The following is a 21,989-nucleotide window of genomic DNA, read 5'->3' as shown; positions in this document are numbered from 1 at the left end:
AAGACTGACTGACCCCTGCCCTGCCTCTCATGAGAAAAGAAAGAGCCACTGCTGTCATCGTGTTTCTGGCAACTGCTTTTTTGTCTCACCAGGAATTATCTGATTCATAATAATAGAAAATTGGTTGTTGAGATGTTGCTTCTTTTATCTCCTGTCCTTTCTGATGTGTACTTTTAGAAGACATAATGAGTGGTTTGTACGAGCGTGTGTGTACACACACCTTAAATATGTGTGCACTTGCCAATGTGAAATCATATAAATTGAAAAGAGAAAGTATGTAGGTAAGAGATACGTTTTAGAAATAGATGCGGTCAAGCCCCAGCCTTTCTACTGACTAGGCATGTGACAGAGCAAGTCATCGGCCTCTCTGTGTGTCCGTCTCATTGCCTTTAAAAGGGGGATAATCAGAATTCAAGACTGTTTTGTTATGAGGCACAACTGAGGAAAATTATACATTGCACCTGGCACAGAGTTAAGTGCTCAGTAACTGTCAGCTCCTCTTCTAACCCCTCCTCATGCTTTCAAACCGTACTCCTATTTCAGTCTGAACAAAGAACCGAAATCGATGTATATGCCACCCTCTCATGGGACATTTATATCATAGAGAAAGAGCAACTTGGGCACCACGGCTAGACAGAGTTGGTTCCTACTCCCCCGCCCCCGGACAAGGAGCTCTAAATTTCACATAGCCTGGTATACAGGAATTTCTAGTTCTTTAATACTATACAGCCCTGTGTTTAGCTGGGCCACAGTTGCTTCAGGCCACCCTGTGTCTGTTATGTACAAGTTTGCTGTCTCACCATGTAGAATACTCTACTTTCGGTTGATTTCAGTATCAGCCATCCTACATAGGTATTTTATAACTTCCATAAATATTTGGGGGAATCTTTCTCCCGGATCCCAGCCATTCAATCTGTATCTGACTATAAAAAACATGGAGTCCTAGTTGCTATATTTTATCAGTGAATTTACCTCACATTTATCCTGTTGGATATGGGGACTTTGCAAAGCTTAGATGATACTCTTTTCTTCAACACCATTTAGTATAAATTTTGTTTGATGACCATTTATCTTAATGCATCTAACTCATCTCAAACTAACACAGTAGGCCAGAAAGCAAGTGCACATTCTAGTTTTTTTGGCTGAATTATGCATAATATAATACAAAACCATACAATAGAGCCACTGAGAACTCTGCACTAGTCACAGAAATGGGTATTGTACACAAGCCAGCCCCACCAGCAGCCTGACCGCATGCTGGTGAGGTGCTTGACTGTAAGCAGATATGGTACCCCTTAATCACCCACTCTCTGTAGAGCCATACATATGTTCTCTTAAATGACTTGGTCCCACTGTTATCCTAATTTGAAATTTTCTTTTTTAGCCACGTAAATAGAAGAACACAGTTTGAAAACCCTGTCCTGGAAGCAAAAAGGAAGCTACAGCAGCATAACATGCCCCACACAGAACTTGGAACAAAGCCCCTGCAGGCCCCAGGTTTCCGAGGTACGTACGATGTCAGCATGCACTGTTTGCAAGGGAAAATGGTCTGTCAAACTGCCTGCGTTTCCAAACATGCCTGTAGCTTGGACCATTTCAAGTAATTGATTTGATTCCCCAAATCCCTCTATTAACTTTAGCTTGGTATTTGCATTGTTTCTATACTAACATGCTTAGCAACCATAGATTAAGTTAAAGCCCCAGGCAGTACCTTATTGGAATTTAACAGCATGTTGCAAGGTGGATTAATGGGTTTTGACAGAGGTACTGTAAACCGCAGAGATTCATAGAGACTCGTAAGTTTGTCCTCAAAAGTCCAAGCACAGGAATGAGGCTTGTTCTCCTTTGTGACAGTAGACAGCTCCTCATCGACATTACCTAGGCCCAAATCCATCCGCCCCCGCGCTGCCCCGGAGAGGTCGCGCAGCGTGAATGACTTGTCTTACTATCAGCACCACCAAGTGGGGAGGCCCTGGCTGATCGGTATGTCCCAGGGCTGCTTGCGGCCCTGACTACACCTGGGAGCCACGTAGTGGGATGAGTTGCTGCACAAACTTTTCATGTCTCGTGGGCTTCTACTCATAAATAAAAGCACAAAAGATGCTTTGGTGTCGGGAGGCCTCGACTTGCCTGCTGATAACTGTCACACCATACCACTGTAGCACACGAAATGAATGTAAAGGTCTGATGAACTTCTCTCCAGTTGTAAACTTGACTTTGATAAAGTAAACATAGGTGAAAAGATTATATGTGTTTTTACATTTACCTTTCAAAGAAGCTCTATTTTTATAAAGGCATATGTGATATGTAAGTAAAGTAAAACTCTGATATATAATGACTCATTATTTTATAGTTTGTTTATTACATATCACCCAAAATGTAACAAAAGTGTCAGACAGAAATACTTATCTGAATTACCATGTACATTTTGGCTATTACAAATATTAAATCATGTCACCCAAAATGTAACAACTAAAAAAAAAGTATCACATAAAATACTTACTTATCTGAGATGGAATTTAAAGCAAAAGACTGTTATAGAATGATGATTCTTTTTAAAGCACTTAATATGCTTAGGAATATATTTATTACAGATCATAGCTGGAAAAGCATATTATACAACAAATTTGTGGGCAAAGCTATATGAGTAGATCCAAGATCTATTCAGATTATTTAGGCAAATGATATGAATGTGTCAACATATTATTACAAAATGTGTTACCTTTACATTCATAATTATGTCTAGAAATTTCGGCACGCCTTTCGCTCACATTTTAAAGTATACTAATCCCTATCAGGTCAGTAGAAACTTATCTGGTTGTCTTTATATCCCACTATATAAGAGTATAAGCAAAAGTGAACTCAGTCCCACATCCAGGTACTTTTTCTAAATAATTTGGACCTTTGAGTATGTGGTCACATTCCACTGCTTCTCTGTTTGTTATATCTATGCCTGATTAAGTGAGGTACTCTTATTCTCTTTAAAACAACCAAAAAAAGTTCATTTCGGTTTTCTACACCTGTCTTTTCGAGGTTTTGTGCAAGACTAGCCACTGGCACATACCTCCTACCTGGAATCTTTAATAACAAGAGGAATGTCTCCAGATGTGTCTGGATGATTTTGGCTTTCTGTCCTCTTTATCTGAACACTCTGTCAGCCTGTTCATAAGGCCCTTTTAAGCACAGGAGGCTAATTTACTGAATGAAAACATAGATTTGACAAAAAGTCTCTCTCCAAACCATATAGCTTTTTCATCTTTCCCTGGATGCTTGGGACTGCTCTGCATTTGTAGAAAGTTCTAATGTTCTGCACCTCTTGCAGTCACCACCTGCTTGCATTTACTATGTAAGACCCCCACATTTACCCCTGAGTTTTTTCTCAATGGCTGGCTTTCTCTTGTTTGAGAACTTGCCTTAACATTAAACATTCTTTCTTTTTTTTAAACTTATATCGGCCCATGTAGAAAAACCACTGTTCACCCGGGATGCATCCCAGTTGAAAGGAACATTTCTCAGCACCACCCTAAAAAAGAGCAACATGGGTTTTGGATTTACCATCATTGGTGGGGATGAGCCTGATGAGTTTCTGCAGGTGAAAAGTGTGATTCCGGATGGGCCTGCAGCACAGGATGGAAAAATGGAAACAGGTAAGTTCTGTAATGCTTTCAAAAATTGTTTCACGACATCTTTTTTCTAAAGGCAAATCTAAGGAGCTTCTTTTTTTGTTTTTAATTCAAAAGTCAAAGGTTGTTTCACTTTAGGAAAACCGCAGATTATGTTTCCCCGAAATTTAAGATTATCAAGTTGAAGTAATTTGGAAACAACTTAGAATATCATTTCTGTTTCATTTTATAGACCACCCCTTCTGTTTGCCAGATTCAGTGGACTCTTGAGATTGACACTTTACTAATTTATCTCTAGTGTTCCTTCTTGGAGATGTGATTAACATTTCACACTTTTCTAACTTATATTCAGCCACTGGTATTTTTAAATCTGTGTTAATCTTGTAATATTCTTATGCTAAATAGCCCAGGTTAGATATTTAAATATTCATGCCCATCTCACAGAGAAAAATTTCAAATGGCATTAGTTTTTATATGTCCCCATACAATTTTTTAACATATGGGGTTTTTTCTAGTCCTTACAAATTAATTTTCTTATACAATTGCTTGGATATCTACCCAAATTATAATTGAAATTCATCTCATATGGAAAATATAGAGGCAAATTGTTACTGGCAGGAAAATATAAAATATGAAAAGAGTAAAGGAAAAAGTAATGAACTTAGGTCTTACTGCACAGTCTGAATTTAAATTCTTCTACCTGGCTCATGACCTTGGATGAGTTTCATAACTAATAAATATTAATTTCCTTATCTGGAAAAAAAAATGAAGAAATTAAGTTTGATCTTGTGTATTTGAAATGCTGATTCAAGAATTTTGTAGTGTTATTATTTAAAATGCCTTAAGCTGGCTGCTTAGCTCAGTTGGTTAGAGCACAGCCTTGTAACACCAAGGTCAGGGGTTCAGTTCCTCGTACCATCCACTGCCACCAAAAAAAGTAAATAAATAAATAAAAATAAAAAATAAAATGGCTATGCAAACTTTCCAAAAAATGAACCAAAAAAATTTTTTTAATGAAATAAAAGCCCTTAAAAAGAGTATGATAAGTACTGTATCTATATTGCCAAAGAAATATAATCACCATTTCCACATTCTTCACAACATATCAACTTTTTAAAGTCAGTGGGTCTAGTAGATACACAAGTCAGACAATTACTTTAAAGGAAAAGTTCTGTCATTTCTATGACATATTTGTGAATTCTTCTTGCATGGGTTTTAAAGTGGTTTGTGTATGGAGAAACAACATAAAATTGAGGTCTTCATCTGACATTTTTAATTGGAAAAATCACCAATGCTATATTACCACTTATTATATAGTTTCTTTATAAATATCTTTTCTCAAGATGCCCTTATGAGTGTATTTGTCACTACCACTCATTAGTGATTAATAATGCGTACAATAGATGTTACATCTCCTTAAAAGTTGAGATGAAGTTTCAAAAAGAACTTACCACATTTCCCAAACACTACTTTTGTAAAATACATGTGTATGTAATTTTCTACAAGCATGAGTTAGAGAGTGTTCAACTCTACTGTTCATCCAGTGTTATTTTACCAAGCATCCACAACTCAGGCTGCCAAAAAATCACAAACATCAAATAACTATTAAAAATATCCTATTGCGTAGGATGAAAGGAAATTATGGAATTAATACTATTTTCACAGAGGTAAAAGGGTCCCCAAAGCTTTTGAACTTGAGTGAAATATTTAACACGTCCATTTATTTTTCATAATAAAGAGCCTAGATGTTTTTCTCTGATCCAACCCATGTTTCAAAACTCGAAACTTTTTTTAGTGTAAACTTAAAAGACAAAATAAAATGAAAATATCTGCACAGCAAATCTTTTTCCTTTCTTGCTCATTTTACTAGTTTGCCACACCCACACAGTCTAAGTTAGCATTATTCAACAACAAAGTTAAAGCTTTATTTAGAATTTAGCACATTTTCTTCATTTAAGATAATCACTAAAGCAGGTTCTAATGGAGAGAGAAGAACCAAGGATTTAATTCTACTCACTGTCTCCAATTTAGTCCTGTATTTCGGCATTTGTTTATTAAATACCTGTTAAGTGCCTTCCTTTTCATAGTCATTGCAGTGCCTGGGGCTACAAAGGTGGAAATAACAGGGGCCTTGCTTTCAAGGAGTTTACATCTGGGAGAGGCCTCAGACACATAAAACAGTAATCATATCACAATATAATGAGTCTATAATAACCATGATGTTGGCACAAAGTCAGGAGAGTGGGGGGCAGTGAGCAACAGAAATTTTGAGAAAGAAAATTGTGTTGCTAACTATATAATTTTATTAGGCTTTTAGAGGGATGATAATTTCTCTCATTGGAAAAGAGTTTAATAAAACAAAATATAATGCTTATTAAATATTCATAAAAATTTTAATGTTTACTTCTAATTGTGAGATAATTTAAAATCAAATGTAAACATATTTCTGTGACATTCCACAGTTATAATAGAGGAAATGGCTCTTCAGTTCAGTTCAGCAACTATTTAGCAACTGCAGGTATGTGCCTGACATTCTGCTAATTACTAAGGATGCAGAAATGAAGAGACAAATGTTTCTATCCTCAAGAAGTTTGCAATATAGAAATAATGAGTGACATGTTAATGAATATTTATATCAATGTAATAGTAAAATAAGTACTTAAATACAGAAATAGTACAGAGGAAAGGAGGATCAGTTCTGTTGGAGGTGCTTAGGGAAGGTCTCAGAGAAGATGATGTATGACAGGGTTTTGAATGATGAATAGGCATTTGCTAGGTGGACAAGTGAGGAAGGTTGTGGGAAGAGGAAATAACATATCCGAAGGCATGGAAGTGAGAGATAGTTAGAAAAAGGTTTATATGCCATCACAGTGTACATTAATATTTCACTTCCAGTATGTGTTTATGCTGAAGTATTGAGTAAAATGATAGTCATAAGAGGTAAAGATTAACTATGTAGACTTGTAGCAAACATCAAAAAACAGTATATAGTAATATATGCTCAAATTAAAAAATAATAATTATATGCACATTAACCTATATTTAAAATCATTCTTATATAAATTTTCAACCAATTTTCAACCAATTAGGGATAGGGGTTTACTCTATAACTGATGTTTTGTTTACTTAAGTGTTCCTAGAACCTAAAACAGTGCTGGGCAAATAGTAGATGTTCCATAAGTACTTGTTGGATGGATGGATGGAAGGAGGGATGGAGGGATGGATTTTTCACATAAATGAAAAAGTGAAATTTGAATGAGCCAAATCCTTAATTCCTCTTCTACAGTATAGCCTAGTCAATGCTAATTGAGCAAGGTAGCTCACCATTGAAGCAAAGGCAAACCAGCTTTCTAGTTTCTGGATGAAATTTAAAAGACAGGTACAAAATTCATTTCCTTTTTTGCAGTGATTTCATATACAAAATGAGCCTCAAGAATTAAAAATAACAGACACTACAGATATAAAAGACAAGTAATTAGGATTTAGAAGGTGATCTGTCTCATTGGACATTGAAATAATCATGGAAATATTTTAATCAACTTTCCTAGCTCTAGATGATCTCTAATTTAGGCTAAGAGATGTCAGTAGTTTGTGCGACACAAAGAAAAATCTACTATATCAAAAAGCGACCTAGGGTCCTGCACAAGAGAAACAAGGGTAGGGTGGGGAATTCTTTCTTAGTCAGCACCAACTCCTGAGAAGGGATGGAGAACAGGAGAAAATGAGGGCAGTCTGCCTCCTGCTGCTTTTTGACAACTAATTCAGCCAGTCCCCAATGGTCCTATAATGCCCCAGAAGGTTGATCAGAAGAAATTACCACAGTGCCCAGAAACCATCTGACTTCTGATTATTAAGTATTCTACACATCCCAGCAATCATTTATAGGCACCAGAAACCCTGATCACATTCTCTAAAGTATTTTAAAAATCCATGTAATATGGCTTACAGAGAAACCACAGTCTGAAAGACAGTTCTGTATCTAACATCCTTCAGTTAAAAAGCTTTTCTTGTCACATGAGGTTTCTGGTTTTTCTCCAGGCTAATTTTTGAATCAAGGCTTGTGGTTTTCAACAAATGCAAGCGGGAAGAGAACTGACCCATCCATGAAGTTCTCCAGTAGACAGGGGTTGAATTATGGGGTCACTCTCAACCTGTTAGTTTTTATTTTCCCTCTTTTAATATTTATCCATTGTATCAGTAAAATCACAAGCAAGCCTCCCGAGAGATGAACATGCCAGCATTCTTTAGCTCGCGGCACGCCTTCATTGGAGCAGATCAATATCTGCTCTTTTACTGGTAGCTACCTCTATATCTGTGTTTCTTAAGTAGCGGCGCAGATTAACTTTGTCAGAATCACTTGGAGCACTTTTTAAAAATGCAGATTTCTGTGCCCCCGGACCTATTGATTCCAGATTTCTGGAAATAAAAAAAACTGTCAAAGCAATACATGTACCTGGTAAAAAATAAAACAGCATCTAAATATTTATAGTGCACAAAATATCCCCTGCCCTGTCACTTCCCACACTCCAGGCTCTAATTGAGCCATCCCAAAGGCAATTGATTAGTTTGTATTCTTCCAGATGTTCTTTCGGAAGTGACCCGCACACTTCTAACTAATGTAGTTATATAGTTGTCTTGATTTAACAGTTTAGACATGACCTACATTTACTTCATTTTAGAAATGAAACTTCGGCTCTCTTGTACCCCATCTTCCCTCCATATCTTCCCAACAGAGCTTTACAACTAATTTTAGTAAAATTTGTACAGTTTTGCATTGTCATGGCTTTCTACATGTGTTCACAGAGCCTAGTAATGTATAATAAATACATTGTTTCCCTTAACCAGCTGTGTGGCATTTCACATCGTCTCTCTATTTTTATTGCAATATTTTTCTTAAAATAACCCTAATTTTCCCCCAAAAGTGTCATCGTATTAGGTTATCTAGAGGGTTTCCTATTTTCCGGGCATTTTTTGTCCTCCTACTCCTATCTGGGCTGGTTGTACAGCTGACATGTGGGGGATCTCCAAACGCAGTTCACTGTTATCCCTATCCATATCCTCATTTTTCACCTATCTTTATTTTACTAGAGCCCAGTCAAGGCTAAAAGTGAAACACAGAAAAGGTACTTGGGAGTCCTGCGTGTGTGGCAGTTTGAAGACTGGTCAAATTGTACTCAGTGTTATAAAGCAGGGACAGAATATAACAGTATAGTCAGTTCTCTGGGGCTTTTTATTTTATTTTTTTTCTATTTTTTATTTTTTAGAGACATCCTCATTCTCTGACTTGGGGTGCATGGTGGGAGCTCTGCATGTAGGCGAGTAGCAGGGTGGATCTTCCATACACCTGTGTCAGATGTTTCCTAATCCCTAGCCCTCCTGGGGTTCTGTGGAACAACTGAAAGTCCTTCTTGTCCATGTTACCGTCCCTTCAGAGAAAGCACTAGAACAGGAGTCAGCAAGCCCTCTATATACAGCCACATAATAAATACTTTAGGCTTTGCAGGCCAGGGTGTCTTTGTCACAACTTTTCAACTCTGCCATAATGAAAGCAGCCCTGGACAACATGTAAACAAATGGGTATGGCTGTGTTCCAATAAAACTTTATTTATAAATACAGGCAGCAGCAGGTTTGCCCCATGGGCCTTAGTTTGCCAACCCCTGCTCTAGAACATACCTTCCAAAGTCATGAAACATTAGTACTCATGTCTTTATTGACATTCCATATTCTAGAATTCTCTTGAGCTGTCCTGTCTTACAACAGCCCCGCTCAGCTTCTCTTTAGTGCTATGGTTTTATTCATTTTAAAGTCTTTGTTAAAGAGGACAGATATGTGTGTTCAGTCTGTCACTTGAACTAAAAGTCTTAAACTCTGGACCATATGCCCACTGCAGTATGAGACCCACTGCATGTAGTGGTAGCAGGAAGACTCCTGTCCACCTGCTGTACGGCTTAGCAAACACTCTCCATTCCATCCTCACCCTCTCTCAACCAAGCCTGTGCTCAGAATTGCTTTGAAGGAGTGTTTATGAATTTTCCTGGGGACTAACTTTTTGAGTAGAGTCTATGGCCATCTACCCAATAGAAAAAATTAATTAGTCATTACCTTTATCTTTCATATCAGTCACATAAAGTGGATTCTATAAATTAGTCTAGGACATTGAATTATGAACAATATTTCATTTTTTAGGGCCTTTTAATAGCATTTTTGCATACTCTATCCCATGTTTGCATTACCTAAAATCTTAGTTACCCTTTTGCCCTGTGGGGAAGAGCAACTATTAACCTGGGGTTAATAGTTGTGTGGACAGGTGATGGCCCTACTCTCAGCAGGACAGTTATTGCCCCTCTTCTTACTGCTGGCCACTCAGCATTGATTCTCCAGTTAATGGTCACGCAATGTTTTCTCACTTCACCCCACCCCAATGTTCTTTGATCTTCCCTAACCATTTTTACCTCCTTAGTAGTTTAATAAAATTCCATGGCTGTTAATTAAACATCCCCTGAGAAAGAACTATGAGAAAGTCTAAAAAGTTATTTGAAAATGTATCTTGTTTTCTCACCACCTCATAATCAACTTATATCCAGAGCAGGCTTCCTTTGAATTTTCAGCACACACAGTGGTGGCCTCTGCCCATGGCTGCCTTTTTACCAATTGGCTGCCTTATAAAAAATGTTTTAGTGATCAGCCAGTTTTTCACCACCACCCACCTCCATAGCCAAGTGTTTACATTTAGGTAATGTAAACCATTTAGGTAGTTCTGTCAATTTCCAGAAAAAATGAACCAATTAGAGAAATATAACTTCTACTCTTTTGAAGTACCCATGTAGTTTTTCATTACTGCATAACAAACCATGCCAAAACTCAGTGATTTGAAAGAATGAGGAGTTGTTTGCTCATGATTCTGCAATCTTGCCTGGGATCACCTGGGTCACTATCTTCTACTAGGCTTACTTGGGGACTCACATAGCTGCAGGTCATGTGGAAACTCTCCTGGGGCTAGGATGTGCAAGGTGGCTTCAGTCATGTGTTGATGCCCCAGCTGGGATGATTGGGACACCTGAGATCTGGCCAGGCATCTCTTGCTCCACATGGTCTCAACCACAGGATGGCTGGCCCCCTTTACACGGTAGCCTAGGGTTCTAAGAGAGCAAAAGGGAAAGCAGTCATGTCTCTTAAAGATTATCCTGGAACATGAACAGCATCACTTCCACTCCATTCTATTGATCAGAGCAAGTCAAGGGTCAGCCCAGATTCAAGAGGACGGGATCTAGCCTCCAGAAGCGGCAAGAAGTGGCAAGAAAAATTTTAGTAATCTTTAATCTACCACAGTATTCTTCCTGTGGCCTCTTTGTTTTCTGAATTCCTTGCGTTTGTTCAAATTCCCCTGAGAAAATTACCGTTTACTTCCATGGACACTTCTGCCTTCTTATAATCTTGCTGGTACAGAGGTGTTGATAATGTTTTCTCTTCTAGTTCTCTGTAGTGCTAGCAATAAATAACAGTGAATAATAATACCACATCTAGAGATTATGAGCAATGAAATCACCAGGTCTCTAACTTTATCTTTCTAATAAAAAATAAAAGCAATGGTTGTAGCAATTTAATTTTTTTTTTTAAATTTAATCTTGCAAAATATTAGGCTCAGATCCTTGTTGGATAATTTTCTAAATAATCTCTTGATATAACATTATTTTGATCCTTGTTGGATAATTTTCTAAATAATCTCTTGATATAACATTATTTTGCCTGTTTAAACATTTTTGAACTTTAGGTGCTACAAAAACATCTCGGTCTGTATAAAAGCCAGAAAACAGAATTGAATTTCTAGCCAGCTGACCAATGCTAATATCTCCTGTAGAGAAGAATAAACTGGGCTGTTTAGCTTGTCGATATATACACTCTTGATTCTTTCTAAGCACACCTAACTTTCAAAAACGTGCTTCTTTTTGTTCAAATACCTAATATCTCCACTGTTAGTGGTATGTTTTTCAGATCAATAACAGGACATCTCACAGTAAGGGTGAGAGTGACACTGAGCATTTTCTGTAGCCCATTTTCTTATTATGATGATAGATAGGTATACAGATACCACAATTGACAAAGTACTGGATTTTGGCTACAAACCAAACCACTTGAGAGGATTAAAAAAAAAATTGTTTCACCAGTTCTTAAAATTATTCTATGCTTCATCAACAACTCATTTCGTTTTAAAAAGAGGACTTTGTAACCCAAATGCTATTGTGTTGCCTTCTTTTTTGGTCATTTCTATCTCTTCTCTTTCCTCTTTTTGCTTTGTGCAGTCCTCTTTATGCCCTCTAAATTTAAAAATGACATTCTGGATAAAAGCTCACGTGAGAAGGGATAACTATACAAGTCTTATCCTGGTTCTTATCTCCGCACCAGGATTAAGAACTCTACTACCATTTTAGCACAAGTATAGCAAAGTTTGCTACTTTACATTTCTTTTCTAGTTTCAGCTTTGGTATTCCATTTGGATAAGTCACACAATAATTGAGATATGATATTTATGACCATTTTGCCTATTATGTTAATGAAAGCCAGTGCACTTAAATGTACTTTCATCACTTATTTTCAAGTTGTTCTGCACAAAAGCTTCATATGAATTTGCATATGGGTTCACTGGCCCTCCTAGGAGCTAAGGGAGGAAGTGGGTGGGGCTCTTACACAGCCTAAGAGCAGAGCTCAGAATGGTGCTAGACATTCTAACACCAGGGGTGTTCTATTAGAGAACCCTTACTGGGTATAAAATTGGCATTTTAAAAATCTAAAAACTTACTTTAATGAAAATGAACTGGAGATTACAAGGTTAACATTATCTTTTTGTACTTATTCCTTGGAGGAAGTGGTTGGCTGTGGAAAATTAGTGAAAGGTGTTCAGCTTAATATAGGCAAATTTGAAATAAAAGTATTATCTAAATGCACTTAAGAAGTTTTTGTCATATTAACTTTTTAAGTCTGGATCTAGAATAACTAATTCTCTTGCTTGTAAATGATCCAAAATTATACAAGCAGCTACAACAATCTACTAGATTCCTCTGCCTGGATTGCCATATGCGTTCTTATGAACAATGTCAAATTTGTTCAGTTCCTTCTACTCTCTCTCTGTTAACTAATGGAGCTGAGCCTTTGGTTCATCAAAAAACAATCTGCTTTTTATAAAAGGTGCTTATTTTTATCTGCCCCTCCCCCAGCTGAATTGCAAACTCTTGTTATTTGCCATCCCCCCAACCCCCCCAACACCTGACTATAAGTTCCCTGAAGTCAGAACCTCTGCCTGACTTGACCATTAATAAATCTCCAAGGCTTGGTTCACTATTAGGTATATGGCAAATCCCCAACTTGTTGATTGAACAAGTGAATGAATCTTTTTGTGCAGCACTGATTTCCTAACATGAATAACTACAGATTACTACAGATTTGTTGTAATAATCATAGATTCCTCTGTGATTATTTATGCTCCCCTTACAGAATCATTCAATGCTTTTTTTAGTCTAATTTAACCAAACATCTCATCAGAAGAGTCATCACATTAAAATACTCAGGACATGGCACATGGAACCTCTCAAAAATGGAAGCCATTATTAATATCTATAAGACTGTCTTCCAATCAGTTGAAGAAAGCTATGGTATTTTGAAAGTGATAGATACATGAAAAGGTATATGAACATCCTAGGATGTTCACCATTTGGACCCTGGAAATGAAATGATTGTGCATTGAACATTTAATGACAACTCTTGCTTCTTTAAATCATTTCAGATTTAAATTAAAGATTTAAAGATTTAATTTAAATTTAAAAGATGATTTAAAGTAAAGATTTAAATCAGAAATTTTCAGAATTGGGGTGCTTTGTTGACAACATTTATTCTGTTGGACTGGCAGCTGAAATAGGGACATTCCATCTCTTTTGTGTGTACATACCACTAAATATTAGGCTGTGTGCCATTCAAGCATGCTGTAGGATTCTAATATATGTTTGCTAGACACATTTTAGAGAAGTCAGTAACCTAATGTTCATTTGTTTAATGTTGGTTTCTCATTTTTTGATATGATAACCCACTCCAAAAGTAAAAGCAAGTCAATCCTGAATCATAACAAAAAGAAAAATCTAAGGAGGGTAAATTAGTTGGAAAATGCATGAAGCAAAGTTAATGTTTCTGTTAAGAGAAATAATGCTCCCTGAATTAACATACAGAGTGTTGGTGTATATTCTATACAGATTGTCATGTGGGTGTGTAGATGCTCAATGAATAGTTTAATTGTATAGATACACACAGATATATAACATCGTCCATAGATATGTGCAACATTTAAGTGAGAAGAGGCAAGAAACATGTCTTAGCTAAGTCTTAGATCTTAGTTCATAATTATAAATCTCTCAGCATTCTAAATGAGAAGACTTCACTGAAGTCAAAAGGAGATAAATTACCATGCAGACCTGTGTGTATAAGTGTAATTCTGCTGGTTTTTGCAAGCCGCCAGTGAAATTAGAGATGGAGTGCACTGGAGTCTGCAAATATCAAAACTGCTGCAGCTGCAGAAACATTATTCCTGTATCCAATGTAATTAATGTGCCTCTCACATGCTCCAGCTGAGGATTTGCATGAACTGACAAGAGCACACAAGGTAAATCGTAAGTGTCATCATCTAATTTACTACTTTGTCAGAAAATCCAACTCTGTAAGGTGAATTTTGCATTTCTTAATGGCAAGAACTATTGTCACAAAGGAAAAAAATTCCACCACGTATGTGAGGTATTGACTAGAGAAGTGGGAACTTTGTTTTGTGAAGCCGTGATTAATAACCTAGAACTGTCTTTCTCCATATCTTCACCTTTGTGTTCCTTCTCTGTTTGTTTTAAAGTGTTAGGTCCTGACATTTTCACTCTTCTTGCCTCTTTGTTGTTTTTCTTTCCTATTTTCTTATCTGACTAGCAAAAGTAAAAGAATACTGGATATATTTTCTCCCATGTTCTCACAGAGAAGAAAAATATTAAATGACTTAGATTGCCACATCTATACATTTAATATAAAATATTTAACGTACTTTTTTAACCATGATGATAGGCAACCTATGTAACAACATGAGCATTTTTTCAGAGGAGTCTTTCACAGACTTGTATAAAATTGTGATCCTGAATCAGGACCTAAAGGCTTTGAAGTGTTAAAGTCATGAGGTTAAATGTGTGCGTGTGTGTGTGTGCACGCACATGTGTGTGTGTGTGTTGGGGCCAGGGACAGCAAGAGCTGGAGTTACAAACATCCATCCCGCATGCTGTGAACACTCCTAGAAAACAAGATGCCAGGATTTTCTGGTCATTGACATTCGCCCAGAGGCTGCACCAGTGGTGACAGATGTAATCTCAGAATTTACAAAGTAGAACCTCAAGTACAAAGATACGGAATTGTTTTCAGTGTTTTTCATCAAGGCCTGAGTCCTTGAGAGTTTTTTTTTTTTTTTTTTAATGCAAAGGTCATTTTTCCTTTGAAAAAAAATAGCCAACTGCCATTTCCTAGCGAAAAGGTGACATTTTCCTATGAAAAGGAGACATTTTGCCCTGAGGCAAATGGAGGCATTTTCTGGAATTACCTGACAGTGAGATTACATAAGAGCAGAACAAGATGCTGTGCCTCTGGAAGAAATGACATTTTCCTCCCTATTCAGAGTTTCAAATTCTAAAAAAATACAAAACGAATTTCTCATGCTAATTCTCCCAGTCTCTTATTGATGTGTGCAGCAGCAGCATTATTAATTAATGTTATGAACACATGCCTTGCTGAGACAGTTGGAGATTATACAAAGGTGGCAGGCTGGGACACTGAGCCCTGAACCAGAAATCCAAAGCTTACTTCTGATTTCTGTCACTGACTAATCTTGTTCTGTTTCACAATCTACCTGGCACCTCATTGCACAGCGTCAGTGTTCCCATCTATTAGTATTAAAAATAGATACATCTATTTGCTTATTCATTTATTCAGCAAACCTTATAATGGGATGTTGAGTGGTATTTTTCATAGAATTGGCTCTAGGTTCTACAGACCTCCCTCAGGGTTACTGTGGGACTACCCTACCACAATCAACCCCTCCACTCTCACCCTAGTCTACATAACAGAAGCTGGAGAGGGGGAAAGAATCAGCTCAGGGTGGTTTTCTTTGTGTGGGATGCAGTGTTTGTGTCTGAGAGGTAACATAGCTGTCCCCATGAGAAGGGGAGGGCTGCTGCCCACCCCCCATCTCAATCCAAGTGAGAGGGGAGACTGCAAGGGAATTCCTCTTTGACAATGGGGTTGCCTGCAAGAAGGTGAGATGAGGACTTGGTTTCCATATTAGACATCTGCTAAGGCAGTGGACTTGTTTCCTTCACCAATCACAATAGGAAAGAAGTGAATTGGAAAGAGATGTCAGGATAGAGAGAAGACATAGCAATGAAGCTACTGTCATTCAGTACTTGGCATGACAAGGCTATGTGAGTTTTCTATGGTGAAGTGACCGTGGGGAACAGAGCCTGACTTGAGCCAGCTGTCTTCCATACACCACTCAAGAGAGCTTCCTGCTGGGCAAGGAAAACCCAGCACCCACAGTCTGAGCAGTGCTCCAGTATGACAGGGGCTGACAGAGGTGAAAGAGGTCAAGCTTGAGCCAAACACTGCACTGGCCCCAGGATGAATGCACAGATCCATCCCACCGAGAGAGCCAGGCACTGGACACCTGCCACTTCAATGGCCAGTACCATTCACCAGACAAGCAGCCGCAACCCACATTAAAAAGAATACAGTTGCAGCCAGTTAAATTAAAAAGACATCTTCTTCTCTGTCCCTAACACACTGGAAGGGCTAGACCCTGAAGAGTAAAGGAGGGGAGAGGCAGTGACTCAGAGGCAGACCCTGCTTCCCAGCCTCAAAGCTCTCAGGGTCCCAGTTCAAGCCCATGCAGGAGGAAGAAGGAAGTGATATTTAAATCAAACTTGAAGTTGAGGCTTTAATGAGACTGAACATGCTATAGCCAAAAGTAACTTAAAAGTTAAGAATCTTCCCAAGATATCATTAAGGAGTGGGAACGGGGAATGAAAGAGTAATTGGGGGGGGGGAACTGCTTCATATTTACACTCCCTACCCCCAGGCAAGACTGCTTGGCAAAGAGGTTGCAGGTCTGTTGAGTGCTCACCATGCACTAGGCATCCTCACGAGTCAGAAGAATCCGTGCAGGAATGATACAGTCACTGCCATAAAGGAATGTGCAGTCTGGTCAAACAACAAAGGGATGTGAACAATTTTGAACAGCACCAGGAGATAAATGCTAAAAGAAATGTGTACAGGCTCCTGAGGGAGGACAGAGGAATGAGTCATATGAGGCGGGGTCATGGGGAGAGACCAGGAAGATTTCACAGAGGAAGTGTGATTCAAACAGAGACCTGAAGGGACATTAAGAATTTATTAGGCATTACAGGTATGGAGAATATTGTGTGCAAAAGTGCAGACATGCATTCATTCAGCAGACACATATGGGGCATTTACTATGAGCAGGAGTTGTCCCGGGTGGGATCCCACCTTAAGATGAATACAACATGGTCCTTGCAAGGCTCCAAATCCAGGGGCCATGTAAAAACTATGAGGGGTCCGTTATGCCTGAAGCCTAGAAGGCAACAGAGAAGGAAGATGGATATAGGAGTTGAGATGAAAGGTTGCCAGGAGCTTGATCAGGAGGAAAGTATAAAATGTGCTCAAGAGGTATGGAAGGGCTATAAAGCAGGGGAGCAACATGATCAAATATACAATGGTCAAAATGATTTTGATCAAAATGGTCAAAGGATAACTCTGGAGTCAGTATAAAGTAAGGAGAGAAAGAAACAGAGAGAAGTCAGAAGAATAGTTAAGAAATGGGCAGGATCACTTCCATTTTCTTCTCCAGACCCACCCCTTCTGATTCCCTTTATAGACTGCACCAATGGACCTCCTTTCCTACAGCTTCCACTTGGGCTCGGCCAGTAGGAAGAAGCAGCAGGCAATCACAGGGCAGGACAGGAGGGAGATCCCCGTACTCAGTGCCTTGGTTCCTTTGCTCCAGGTTGCTGTATGGTGGGCATTCATCTACTGGAGGCCTCAGCTCCAACAACCATGAGAGGAGAAAGAGGAAATGAAAGGACAGATATCTAGACAGCAGAATCAGTGTTCCTTCTTGTCTGCATAGATGAGATGGGTGAAGAAAGAGTCAAGTATGTTCGCTTGTTTGGGTCTTGAGCTTGAACTAGGTGCCTCTAATAGCGAAGAAGGAGCAGGTATTAGATTGCTTTAACCTAATTAGAATGCTTTAATAACTCTTGTTATAAGGAAGGCCAAGTTAGGTAGCAGGTGAGCAAGGCTTACGTGAGTTGGATGTTTGGAAGATTCAGCATCTGCAAACCGTCTCCCATCAGAGACAAATCGGTTCTTAATTTCACAGTTATATTTTCTTTGGGGGTGTTATATTTTATGCTTCCCTTTTTTTATTCCTTTCAGAGAAGAAATGGTAGCAACAGGATTCATTTTATATTGCCAGCAAAGTCTATACTGTTAACAACCAGGTGGGATGGGAGTCCAGAATAAGAATATATGCCAAAGTCTACAAAGAGAATGCAAAGTGTTTCAGACACCAAACAGCCGCCAAAAGGAAAAAGGAACCATCTTGTTTGCCATCAATTATTTTTCAAATGGGAAAACAACCACAAATGGATGAGAGCTACAGAGAGATAGATTTTGATTCATTGTAAAAAATAGCTTAATGGCAGAGCTACCCTACAATGGAATAGGTTGTCTAACTAAAAATAATAATAATATTCATTTATTCACTGAGAATTTACTGGCACTGTACCAAACTCTTAAGATATAGTATCTGATTTAATCCCTATAATAACCCTGTAGGATAGGTATAATTATACTTATTTTACGAATAAAAAACTGAAGTTCAGAGAAGTTAAGAAACTAGCCCAAGGTCTCACCACCAGTATGTAGTAAGTCTGACATGCAAAACCCTTCCTGACCTCTGTGCCTTCCAGAAGAATAGTGAACTCCCCAGAACTGGGGGTTTAATCAGAGTCTGAATGATAATCTCTCAGATTTCCCACTCTGGTCAGTGGTTGAATCATGCGACTCACAATGTCCCTGTCTAAGGTGTAATGTCACGATGTTACTTCTCCGCCTTCTTCCTCTTTTCCTCCAGGCTTCTAAAGGGTAGGGGTGTGTGTGTGTGTGTGTGTGTGTGTGTGTGTGTGTGTGTGTGTGTGTGTGTGTGTGTGTGTGTGTGTGTGTGTGTGTGTGTGTGTGTGTGTGTATTGCATTTATTCTGTACGACAAATTCCATATTTTTTCATTAATGAAGAAAGACATTGAGGGAAAGTTCTAGATAAGAGAAAAAAAAACCATTTGTTTTTCATTAGTATACCTCTGTTTGTATATCTCAACACTCTGGTTAGTTAAAAAGAAAGTTTCAAGGTCAGTGTGCAGAATGTATAAAAGTTTTTTTATACCATCATATGTTTTGGCGGGGGGGTTTCCTCGCTATATGCCTCAGTTTTTTGCTCCCAACCCTCATCAATTTCAGGTGGGGGAACCCAGCAAATATATCCAAAAGTCATTTCACATTTTTAATCAATAAATGGGTATCTTTTGTTAAGAAGTAATAAGTTAAGGGTGTTTTAAAGCTCTCACAACAAGAGGACCTATGAAGCAATTTTTTTAAATATGTCATTTAGATAACCAAATTACCTAAACGCCCAAGTTAAGGGTTATAAGAAGATTTCACATGGTCGTTTAGGTTAAAATGAAACTATGTTCTGTGAAAAGAAACCTATGACCTTATGAAATAGACCTAACTATTTAGACCAAGGTGTAATGAAGTAGACTTTTAGGGAAGTTCTCTGAAGCTTCTAATTCCAAACTATCTCTTTTACATAAGTACTTTTGGACCCTCATTTAGTTTCAAGTGTGCAACAGATGAAGGAATGTAGAGTTATCTAAGAAGTGATCCCAAGAGAGTTGATGTTTTCTCAGGACAACATACGATGTAGAAACATCTTTAACATTTTTATGACAATCTAAGCATGTTGTATCTTTTTTACTTGAAGGCAAAAAGTGTGAATGTTCTCTGTTCACACAACTGAGATACTGAATTATGGAATGAGGTCCTCAGATTTTATGAGAAAAATTATTAGAAGGAGGTTAATAATTTAAGGCTGCTCCTTACAATTCATTACCACAAATTTGCATTAAACGCTGTTTATAGCTAAAATCCAAGTATGGATTTGCTGTACTTGCCCAGTAAACCTCTGGGGTCAAGTGTAGGATAGAGAAGAGAGTGACTCTAAAAACATTTTGAAAACTGCAAAATACTCTTCAAATGAAGTTCATTTTTTTGGTGATTTTACATTCTTAAATATCTTACTTAATATTTCCACTTTCTCCATTTTAACTTACTATGCTGATGTGCATTCTTATCTTTTCCCTTCCGGGTGTTGTCAGTCTGTCTAATTAGATTATAGACTTATTAGGTGGAGGCCAATGGCTAATTCTGTGTTTAGTACAGAAACAATACACTGTGGGTACTTAATCATCCATATTCTGCTGTTGTGGCTCAGCAGGATATAACAATACATTTTCTGAAAGCTCACAGGAGTGAAAATTCCCCTGCAGAGGGTGAGGAAAAGACAAGAAGTGAATTTTCATACAACACTCAAGAAGTTCTCTTTTTTATGAATATACTAGCTAAGCCACTAACCTATGCAATGGAGAATCAGCCTGAATAAATGTAAAAGAAAAAAATCAATGTGTAGTAGTTGTTTTATGCAGCACCATTCAATTCCAAAAGATCTGACAGATTTTAGAAAAAAACAACAAAATGTGTTATGCCATTTGAAAAAAAAGTAGAGCAAATAATTCATATGTGGAACTTTTATAAGTATCTCAAAACTGTTTAAGGAAAGCTAACAGTATTCCTTGAAGAATCGGGGGTTAAGCAAGAGTAGGGAAAATATTAATTTATATTGTTTATAATTAAAGAAAAAAAAAACTTGGCAAAGCTTCAGGATTCAGGATTTATCAGTTCTGGGGCCAAATCCTTGATTGCTCATCTGATGTTCTGCATAGTTTGTAAAATCTGTGGAGATGCAGCAGTATCTATTCACTCTAGGGTTATAATTTAAGTTATGTTCAAATTCTTAATAAAAACAGTTTCTCATTTTCTTCATCTTAGGTGAATCTCTCTGGGTGGCAACCAAGTTTTGTTGTAGATTCTTCTGGAGCTTTGTTTAGCTTAATTGACAATATCTGCTGGAGCAAAAGCAAAGAAAACAAAATTATCTGCTTCCCAGTGATAGGTGGATTCTGTACGTGGTCATTGATAGGTTAATAGTAGAAGATTCTTTCAGCAACTCTATTTTATGATATATAAATAATGGCCTACAGAGTTCTTTTTCTTACCAGCTAAATAAGACATCTTTTTCTGAAAATATCATTAATATTACTTAGAGTTCATGTAGAAATCAACTTAAAGATCTCAGAACGTTTAAAAAAACTTCTGTAATCCCTTCAATGTAAAGAAGAAAGCACAAGAACTCAATGCATGTATGTCAATGCTGAAATGCAATGTAAATGATGAATTCTTATTTTTATACACCCAGTTTCATTACTCAGCTAAAATTTGATTAAAGAGAAAGGAATACATAGGCCTTTATTCATTGCTTGTAATGCACCTTGAAAAATGTAAGTAGTGACACCTTTGCATCTGAAAGCACTTCCATCTAAAGACATAGCTGTAGGGACAAAGGAACACTTTGTAAAAGAGATAGCAACATATTGTAGATGTTCTTTGTTATTTGTAACACAGATGGACAGCCAAGACACCTCCCAGTGAACATCCTGGGACATATTTGTGAAAGTGCCCAAACTCAGAGACTCCTGATATGGCAAAACATCTCTGATTGACTGAAGAAATAACAAATCTTTTCCCATGGAATGGTTTAGAGGAAGAATATGTGAGCCAAAGACAGTACGTGAAATTTTTGAAGAAAGCAAAATTAATACTGAGAAAAAGAAAGAGATAGGGAGAAAAAAATGACCACAACTTCTTTCACCAGAATATAAAGAACATGTTTGTTTACCTGCAAGCTAATTCTAAAGATAGATGCTTACTAAAATAAAAATGAATAAAGACAGAAATGAGGTTGAAACAGGACAGAAAATAAGCTCTAATTCTGAAGACTTAATTTCTTAGCCTCTTTATACGTTTAATCCTTATTTGAACAGTTAGCAATTCCGAATGTAATAGAATCTGAGCTAATTGGCTAAGAATGATAATGTCCTTTAAAATGAGTTTC

The 21,989-nt window shown here is 37.6% G+C and overlaps 1 protein-coding gene across 2 annotated transcripts in view; it reads left to right on the top strand.

The window, feature by feature from the left end:
* The window catches only part of MAGI2 (membrane associated guanylate kinase, WW and PDZ domain containing 2), a 1,312,517-nt gene that overhangs the window by 996,082 nt on the left and 294,446 nt on the right, over positions 1 to 21,989 (top strand). For both annotated transcript variants that reach the window (XM_063101323.1, XM_063101322.1), the window contains exons 8-9: positions 1,385 to 1,506; positions 3,465 to 3,647. In XM_063101323.1, coding sequence (XP_062957393.1) covers positions 1,385 to 1,506; positions 3,465 to 3,647 — 305 coding nt within the window. The remainder of the gene's footprint in view (positions 1 to 1,384; positions 1,507 to 3,464; positions 3,648 to 21,989) is intronic.

The sequence above is a fragment of the Cynocephalus volans genome, chromosome 6 (assembly GCF_027409185.1).
Source record: "Cynocephalus volans isolate mCynVol1 chromosome 6, mCynVol1.pri, whole genome shotgun sequence".
Lineage (NCBI taxonomy): Eukaryota > Metazoa > Chordata > Mammalia > Dermoptera > Cynocephalidae > Cynocephalus > Cynocephalus volans.
This window is presented reverse-complemented; position numbering and strand designations above follow the sequence as displayed.